Genomic DNA, 9,455 nt, shown 5'->3' on the forward strand with positions numbered 1-9,455 from the left:
CTGGATTCAATGTTACTCTCTTTTTAAAATTTTAGTAGTTTAAAGAAGAGTTTAATAAAAATGACTTTCTTTTGAAAAAAAAGAAAGAAAGTGCAGCTGCTTTTAATATATATATATATATATATATATATATATATATATATATATATATATATATATATACATTTCCTCAGAGTTATTTTCTATGATTAAATATTAAAAATAAAAATAACTATTCTTTAACAACCAAACACCCCCTTAATATTATACATATTTTTTTATCTTCAAAAAATAAGTTTCGGTCAAGTTATCACATGCAACTCTTTTTTTTACAAAAAAAAGAAAAAGAAAAAGAAAAAGAAAAGTATAAACTTTTACTCACGATTAATTATTGTTGTCCAGATTTTCTACTATCCAAGTTTCAATCGTCATTGATTGAACTATCTTTCCATGTGCTTTTCATTCTGCAATGTCAAATGAAAATGGTCAGATTTGGAATTTAGATAGAAAGCAGATCCATTTTCTCCTCTGCCGACGACACTCGTATCGTTTTAAACGATCAAATTGCAAATTGATTTAGTCGCTCATGTTCATGGTCATGCACGTGGATCCCAGAGGAGAATATGCCGGACTTTATTTGGTCACGTGGAAATAAAACTTACTTGGTCAGGCAATCGGTATCCGTGTATGTGTATGGGAGGACGTGCACACTTCACACATTACACCGCGAGTCAGTAGGGCCTGTTTGGCTACCTAATAAAGAGAATTGGTATAAAAATAATTACATATTTTAGAAATAAATACTTTTTTATTCTAAATTTTTTATTGTTTGATTGTAAAAAGAATAATAAATAGTAATATAAAAATATTGAATAAGATAGTGTTTCGTTATAATTATTGCAGAGACAATTTTCATTCTAGTTAATTTCTTTTACTTTACACTCAATTTTTTCTCTTTTTTTTACCGTAAATATTGCCATTCTTTCATTCAACTTGAGAGATACATGCCAAATTAATAGGTGGATTAGCCCATTCTCTCCTGTTACATTCTCAAATCGCTAGACTTAAACCTCTAAAATTCTTACATGTATTGTCTATAAAGCACATATTATATAATTAATTCAAAGTACCTCAGAAAAATTACACCCCGATTACAAGCAAGGGAAGACGCGGGCTGAGACTTCCGCATATAAAAAAAAGGTATAAGATCATCTGGAGGTATATTGTAGCTATATCTTTTAAAACGCTTGTTAGACTAGGCAAATATCTCATCTTTATTGAGTTTAGATATATAAATAGTATAAATAAATTATTTTGTTATTTAGAATAAAGCGTACAGTCTTAAACCCCAGGTGTAGAAGGGCTAATTTTATAACTATTTTAGGAGGGGTCATGTAAATGAGCAGAGCATGAGCTAGCTATACTCAGCTCGACTTGACCCGATTGTAAAAATTCTATAGCTTGAGCTCGAATTAAGTTAGGAAAGCATGACTTGGCTCTGCCTATTTTATGCTAGATAAGGCTTGAGCTCGATTGATAGCTTGATGAGATCATTTGGAGTCAATGGGTTGCAGAGTGATTTTGATAAAAAAAAAATTTGAAAGCTAAATAATTAGGAAATATAAATTCTATAAGATAAAATTAGCTCATACATATATATATTGATACAAATAAATAATTAACATAATAATTCTAATAATTCACGTAAACATATACAATAATACATATATACTACCAGTATGCTGCAGTGCTATAATATCATTGTATCAAGCTTAATCGAGTCGATTTCGAGCGAGGCGACATGATTATAATTTTCGAGCTCAAAATTTTAGCCTATATATAAACTAGATGAGTCCATAAGCGTCACGAGCTGATGAGCTTTTTAACAGGCCTACCGTACCCTTGGGTTTACATGGTCGACGCAGTGACACATATTGGAAGTCACGTCAGCCACCGAATGACATGACATCTGCCAATTTATGTATTTGTAACGAACGAGTTTACTTAAGCACACGTGGTAATTACACAAGATCTAATATAATACTGGACATGTATCAATCATCGCATCATCATAGAAGTAAAGGTGCGTTTATCTGACATTGCGTATTAATTTGTGTAGCAAATGGACAGGCTGCTACTAAACGCACCGTTAGAAGAAGAAGAAGAAGAAGAAGAAGCAGCAGCTATCATGGCATTTCTTCTCTCTGATCTGTCGGTTCGTCTGTTTGGGGGAGGGAGGGAGGGAGGTAGGTTGTACATGTAGCAAATAGACATGGTAGGTACATTCTTCGTTAATTCCTAGATCCAACTTGTAAGTATATGATGAACTTGGACCGGTGACTGGGAAAGGCTTATACTGACATTAATTATTTGCCCAGCCCTTGTGCCTGTCTCCGTTCCAAACCGTCCAATTTGCAGGTAGAAGCCACTGCGAAGCTTAACGGAAGCTCGATCGACTGTCGGTGTCTCGCACGTACGTGCTCCTCCCGCGTTCCTCTGCCGCCACGCGAATTTTATGCTCTCTGAGAGCGAAACGAGCGGCCCACACGATGGCTTGGAAGTCTCAGGTCTCAGAATTAATGGATTCTCTCTGTACACGTGTTCGGCTCCTATTAAATGTCCATCCTCTTCTCTCTTGCCGTTGAATAGCAACGGCCGAATCCCGCCAAATGATCGATATACCGAGAATCTTCTTTTGATTCCTCCACTAGGCATACACACGTGTACCTGCATGCTGCTTTTTTCCTACCAGCTCCTCATGACTTTAATTTAGTATCTCCTCCTCCCCAGATCTATAAATACAGCTCACCGCAACTAGGATCGTTCAGGAAGAAGCTACTGCTAGCTTTCAAAGCATCCATCCATAGATCAGATCATTAGAACAATGGCGCCTACGGCTGCTGCAGGAGCAAGTCGATTACTTGGGCCCGTCAGAGCTCTCCAATCAGATCATCTTCACTCCTCTACTTCTCCTTCCAGCATTCCTTATCGTCTCCCATCTCTAAAGTTTCCCTGGAATATAGAGAAGAGAAATTGTCGACCAAACCATCAAGGGACGTGGACGACTACCAGCGTGGCGGCTTCCTTGGATATGACCGTGATTGCACCCGAGAAACAGTTAGGGAAGACTTCTTCTTTGGAAATAGGAAGACGGACAACAGGCCTTCCATCCAGATCTTTTGGCAATGAGCTAGTGAGAACGGTCCGTATAAGGCTATTTGGTCAGAGATGGCCGTCATTAACGAAGAAATGTTGGACGACCATCTTCGAGATTTTTCTTGAAAAGGTGTGTACATCTTTTGCTTGTTTTCTTAATTTTATCTCTCTCAGGATATTGGCAAACCTTTAAGATCTCCTTTCTTACACCTACGATACGTACGCTTAACATTAATTTATAAATATATATAGGGGATCATTGGATGCCAGTCCTTCACATTCATTGCAGTTGCGGGATCCCTCGTAGGATCCGTCTTGTGCTTTGTCGAGGTAATTTATTTGTTCACTGCATCTCTTAATAATTAGTGACTTCAAGAACATTTTTTCCTACTTAATCCCCAGAATCTTAATGACTGAAAGATTGTTGCCTTGGCTTCAATTGGTTATAGGGCTGCTTCCTTGTTCTGGAATCCTTTTTCCAATATTTTCGCACCTTGTCACAAAGGGTCGATCATGGGGAAATCATAAAACTGCTTGTGGAAGCAATAGGTTCGTAAAGTTATGATATTTTTCCAAAGGATTAATGAACTTCCAATAGCTGCCCGGATTGCATGTCTTAATCAAGCTTTTCTTAATTAATTTGCTGCAGATATGTTTCTTCTGGGCACTGCTCTGCTTACTTTTGGTTTGGGATTGTACGTCATGTTTGCAAATTCGAACGAAATAAAGAAGAAAAATCGATGGCAGACTGCTCAATCGAACTTTGGGTTATTCAGTCTAAAGGTAATTAATTAGTTACTTTTGGCCTGTATGTAATTGAAATTTGTATATATATATATATATATATATATATCCGTTGTTGTTTTCAAAATTTCTACCGGGAAATCTCACAATACATAGCGCCGGTATCATTTCAGAAGTTTATAGAGGGAATAGAGATGCAATCAATATCGCAAGCAAAATCAAGAATTGCGCATGCCGTACTGTTGATACTTCAAGGAGGTGTACTCGACAAGTTCAAGAATGTGCCCCTGGTTAGTGGATTGGATCTCGCTTGTTTTGCGGGAGCAGTGTTCGTCTTCTCAGCTTGTGTTCTCCTCCTCTCAAAACTCACGATGATGCCAAGCAGAAGTATGTCTATTTAATACAATAGAATTCCGCACGTAGGAGAGAGACTTATGGCATCACCACAAGAGAAGCAGCTCGATAAGGGAGGGGATCGATGATGCCTCCCAGTTGTATATGCAGTGATGCCCGAAGATCATCTACCGGACTACGTTTTTGTTTGCTCAAATTTCTTACAGGATTCATTAATTTTCGATAAAGATAGAATGAATGTAGGATGAAAAGTTTCTTTCAGGAAATTCGTAGAAACCGCCCATGCAGATGGGGAATTGAGTACTGTAATTATGAGAAAGTAATGTTACTGGCGACGATTCTTTTTCTTAAACAATTGTCCACTTCTCTCCTTTGTATTCTAAATTGATGACGGTACGTAGGGAAGAACTCCCACATAAATTATTCACTTCACCTACCACCAATAAACAATTAACGGTAAAACAGCTCTGAATGTATCGCACGTACTCCAGGTCTAGCCTCTACATTCTAATTTAGGCCAACTCCCACCACCAAACATATGATCAGATGCAGGTAAATCACATTAACCCTGAATACACATTAATTATTAGAGGAATTTCATATCCAATTGCAAGAGACATGAGGACCGGTCAAGAATTAAAGGAAAAAAGAAAAGTGCCAGAGACATGAGCTTTAAGAAAAAAAAAATTGAAAGTTTACAAGAAAGAAGAATGGCTATACTGCAACATGATGGCATTTTTATTTTACGGAATTTCAAGACAATTTTTATTCAGGACATCTTTAATTCGCTCATTCAGAACAAACCAAACTTTTCTTTTATCATTGACGTCTGTGCTAAGAGTCCAAAATATTTAGGACCATCATATATGAAGAGAGTACTTCAGAACATGGATGCCAATGGATTGAAAAGGAGAAAGGTAATAAGGTACAACATCACCATTTACAGATCTAGAAAGCTTTTGCAAGCTAGGCCAGCATCTAAGAAAATACACATCAATCTTCGAAGGGTTCTAGCCTTTGTCGTGCTAGCTAAACATCACCATTTGAGGAGACTGCATGACCTATAGATATAGAGGTTTGTATTCACAAGGAAGATGCTTGAACCAAAGGAAATATCTAGTACGGGGTGCCCTTACAAACAATTCAAATATAGTTCATTAATCAATCATCTCAGTAAGAAATGCTTCCTTATGTAAAGCAGTGTGCATTCATAATTTTAGTTGGTGTGCATGATGTTAAAAATTGACTCAAATTTAGTTTCAGCAATCTTATGCCGGCGCGGGGGGCGTTCGAACGCGGTTCCAGACAGAGGTCTGTAATGTAGGCTTTCGAACGGCCCAGTCGCGTTCGAACGGAAACCCCAACCCGAGAGCAGCCTTTGATGCAGGGCGCGGATCCAATCCGAGAGCAGTTTGTGATGTAGGCATTCGAACGGCCCCCTCCTGCGTTTGAACGCCCCTTTGGTTCTGCTGTATTAATATTGGGCGCGTTCGAATGCACTCCCGAGGGCGTTACGCGACGCAGAAAAATCCTAAATATGAACCTGCCTATAAATACTAAAGTGTGTTTTTTAGAGCTTAGTAGTTGGAAGAACATTTATGAAGGTTGAGCTACTATTGTATTGAGAGTGATTAGAGTTATTAAACTCTTTGTAAGTGATGGATTTATAAAGTAAAAAAGATTGCTCCGCTCGTGGATGTTGACACATTGCCGAACCACATAAATATTATCTCCCTCTCTCTCTATTGTCTCTATTGCTTCCATTTTAGTGATTGCTTGCATTGAGGTGCTTAATCTATAATTAAAACTTATTTAGTGCTATTTTAATTACCATTAACACCTCATTGGAGTTTTTCTCAAACATTGCATTGGTTTTTCTTTACTATTCCTATTTGTGATATTTGGAGGTGAAGGTCTTTCTTCCGCTTCCTTCACCTGTTTAAGTATTTGTACAACACATGAAAAATCAGAGAAAAGGAGAAATTATTTTCACCAAATGTCCAACAACCAAAGTAACATTCTATTGTGCAGACCTCCAATTGGGTGGATTTCCGATCAACTCTAAAGAAGCCCAATAGGATTAGCAATAGATTAGAATAAATAAAATATTAGTAAAACTAATATTAATATAAAAAAATTAAATTAAGATACTAGATTTAGAGAACTTCTAATCATCCAAGATAATCACAAGCCTGAATAGATACAAATTAATGCAAGCGTTTCTACCTCCAATCTCTCCCAAAATAATAGATAAATGCTTTCTCACAAAGCTTTCTCCTCTTATAAAAATCTTCTCTTTCTATTTCTTTCCTTGAATAATAATCCTAAAACCCCTCAAGGCATTCAAATGTTTGCAAGCTCGTTCAACATCTCGAAATATTAATTCAAAATGCAAATTAAATGACATTCGAACGTTCTCAGAATTCGTTCGAACGTCACTGGGGTGAAAAATCTTTTCGAGCCTAGGCGTTTGAACGCCATCAAGGCCTGCTAAAATGCTCCAACACATGGAACCCGGAATATTGATCTGTAGCAAATCTGTTCGAACGAATCCAATCTTGTTTGAACAATTGCCTTAATTCAAGCTGATCTTCGACACATCGAATATACGCTACCTAGCTAGACGAGAAAACCGAGGGACAATAAGGAGAAAGAAGAAAAGGAGAGCGCAAGGGAGCATTCCAGTGCAGGTAAGGTCCTTGAGTTTGGTAGTTTGATTGTGGGTTTGTGTTATCTAATTCACTATTCAAACTACATTTTTATTTGGGTTAGCTTAGCGAACCCGTGGAGTGAGTTACGATGGTTTGAGTTTAATTATGCAGTTTGAGTTAATTGGAAGGATATACAGGAGAACTTGAATTTACTTAAATATAAGTGTGTTGTAAGCAAGAGAAGGTTTCTCACTTGCTCTCTTGTTTTGGTGCGGAGAAGCGAGCGATTTGAAAATTTGCTCTCATTGTCTTCTTGCTAATCTATGGTTTCTAAACTTGGTTGGAGACTGATGATGGTTAGAACATTCCACAAGCAAGACTTATTTAAGGGAGAGTGGGTTCTCGTTAGAATGTTGTATGCTCGTGGTAGTAGAGCACCAAAACCCAACCCACAATTTGGAGAGAGTTTATTGTAACAAAATTTATTATAACAACAGCAGATGTGAGCATACTAATTATTACCAAAAAATCACAAGATAATCAATAGAAGGATTATATAAGAATAATTTATTTAAAAAAAAATGTTCGCTCTTTTTCTCAAGCTAGAAGAGCATCCATCGCATAAGGAAAGTACCACTACACATACGAGTGATCGAATTTAGAATTTTGATTTACATGATATTCTTAAGTATGCATAGTAACCGCTTGTTTGGGTAATTCCATAAGGTGGAGGACAACGAAAACCGATTCCTAACCAGCCACAGCACAATAATTGAATAGCAATGGATAAAAGCAATACCAAATTGGGAATATCACAAATAAAATGCTAATGATAGAGTAATAGCTATCAACTAATCTAACGACGAATAAGAACACTAATATAAATAAATCATAAAAAATAAAATAAGAAATATGAGATTTACTTTGTTCGATGATATGCTTAGGTTCACGGGCGATATAAAGTTTCATATTCTCCATATCAAAATTTGCCATTATTTCTGCCCTTAAACTTTAATTATTCTATTTATAGGTATAATTTGATAGAGAAAAAAAAAATCAAGTGCGCGTTCGAAGCTTAACTCGCTCAAATGGTCTTCTACTATCTGCTCATTCCGAACTCATGGATTATTGAACGTCTTTAAGTCATTGGAATGGAGATGAACTCATTCGAATGCTGGAACATAAATTTGGAACGCTAGCGATGTGCAGCAGGCCGGTTGGAACAACTTTTCTAGTTCGAGCCAATCTTCAACACCATTAGGGGCTCACAACAGGCGGCACAAAATGTGCAAGATGTCCGTTTTAACGACATTCAATCCAATAGATGGGAGTCAAACAAACACCGTCAAGTTTTCTCAAACATGCGCGCGCTCATTTTGGTCAAGTAACATGCTTCCAGGCCACGGATGGTTAATTGACAGATTGAATGAATACTTCTAATTTAAATATAACATATGATTTTATAATAAAAAAAAAGATATAGGAGGAGGATGTGGTTTTCTTTTCTTCAGAAAATACACATAAGAGATATGATGCAGTATATTATACATCAAAGGAAACTCACGGTAACATGGTTAACATTAATGTATGATTTATAGAGATCTCTGAAAAGTAGCTCATGGATCTAGCTGAGTGCTCAGCGATCTGGATCTACCCTTTCGCTTCCGCGACAAATTATGAGAACAGGGTCGCATAGTAGCTACATATAGAAATTAACTGGCGTTTGTGCGTACGCCTAAATTAAGAAAGATAAAAATGTTAAATAAAAATATTCCGTCTCTCTCTGAAGTTAATTAATTATAACTCTTGATTAGCTTGCTCACCGACGCGTTGATCTAAGACAGCATAGTTAATAGATAATTAATAATCATCCAGGAGTAGTAGGAGACTCCCCTGGGAATCGCAACCTGAGCTTCAGATGGTACATAGCGTCATCGTCATTAGACAGCCATCCACCTGTCGAAGCAGAAACTGCAAGTCCTCGGGCAAAGGCGAAGGATCCAGTCCCTCCAACCACTGTGAGCTCTTCTCTGGTTCCATGTCCCGCCTGCTTGGCTTCTAGGCCAAGGCTACCAGAATACTCAGGTGTATCCAAGGTCAAATATACGATGTTGAAAGCTGAGAGCGCGGAGTTCTCTACCGGAACGACGAAGCCTTGAGCTCTTCCAATAACTCGAGACGTGTTCTTTGGCCCTTGTGTGAGATTATGGTGGAAGATGAATGCACTGTTTGATCGCAGGCTCCCTTGCTGGTTAGGATGTGCCTGGGGACGAGGCTGAACGTATAAGGAGATGGCTAGCCAAGGCTTAGAATTTTCTTGCCGTGACTTCTTGGGGAGCGGTGAGACTGTGGCGAGGAGTACGACGGCGAGAATGGCAGCTGAAGCTGCTGCAAAGAATATGACCCTGGATAACATTGTAAGTCATGCACCTGGGAATGCCTTGATTGGTTGGCACAAAATCTGCTCTTATACCGTGAAAAGTTAAAATTGTTCCACGGCCTATACTTGCTCCACAACTAAAAATTAATTGATGCGCTAGGTCATAACTAAACCATATACTAATCACCAAA

General features: G+C 37.8%; 2 protein-coding genes across 2 annotated transcripts; one reads left to right on the top strand and one right to left on the bottom strand.

Annotated features, from left to right (window-relative positions):
• Positions 1 to 2,763: 2,763 nt before the first annotated feature.
• LOC140785752 (uncharacterized) lies at positions 2,764 to 4,590 on the top strand. Its single transcript, XM_073133733.1, has 5 exons — positions 2,764 to 3,265; positions 3,388 to 3,465; positions 3,585 to 3,684; positions 3,785 to 3,918; positions 4,053 to 4,590. Exons 1-5 carry the CDS (start codon positions 2,864 to 2,866, stop codon positions 4,278 to 4,280), a joined length of 942 nt encoding a protein of 313 aa, XP_072989834.1. The 5' UTR covers positions 2,764 to 2,863; the 3' UTR covers positions 4,281 to 4,590.
• A 4,125-nt stretch (positions 4,591 to 8,715) lies between these two features.
• LOC140787370 (pterocarpan synthase 1) lies at positions 8,716 to 9,300 on the bottom strand. Its single transcript, XM_073136263.1, has one exon. It carries the CDS (start codon positions 9,298 to 9,300, stop codon positions 8,752 to 8,754), a length of 549 nt encoding a protein of 182 aa, XP_072992364.1. The 3' UTR covers positions 8,716 to 8,751.
• Positions 9,301 to 9,455: the final 155 nt, after the last annotated feature.

Source organism: Typha latifolia, chromosome 4 (genome assembly GCF_019914945.1).
Source record: "Typha latifolia isolate L0001 chromosome 4, TyphaL0001v2, whole genome shotgun sequence".
NCBI lineage: Eukaryota > Viridiplantae > Streptophyta > Magnoliopsida > Poales > Typhaceae > Typha > Typha latifolia.

Bases quoted from the DNA above. Each gene is read 5' to 3' on its own strand.
- LOC140787370 (XM_073136263.1), bottom strand. From the start codon at position 9,300: ATGTTATCCAGGGTCATATTCTTTGCAGCAGCTTCAGCTGCCATTCTC.
- LOC140785752 (XM_073133733.1), top strand. From the start codon at position 2,864: ATGGCGCCTACGGCTGCTGCAGGAGCAAGTCGATTACTTGGGCCCGTC. The intron at 3,685-3,784 runs GTTCGTAAAGTT...AATTTGCTGCAG, and splicing joins ACTGCTTGTGGAAGCAATAG to ATATGTTTCTTCTGGGCACT. The intron at 3,919-4,052 runs GTAATTAATTAG...GTATCATTTCAG, and splicing joins TTGGGTTATTCAGTCTAAAG to AAGTTTATAGAGGGAATAGA.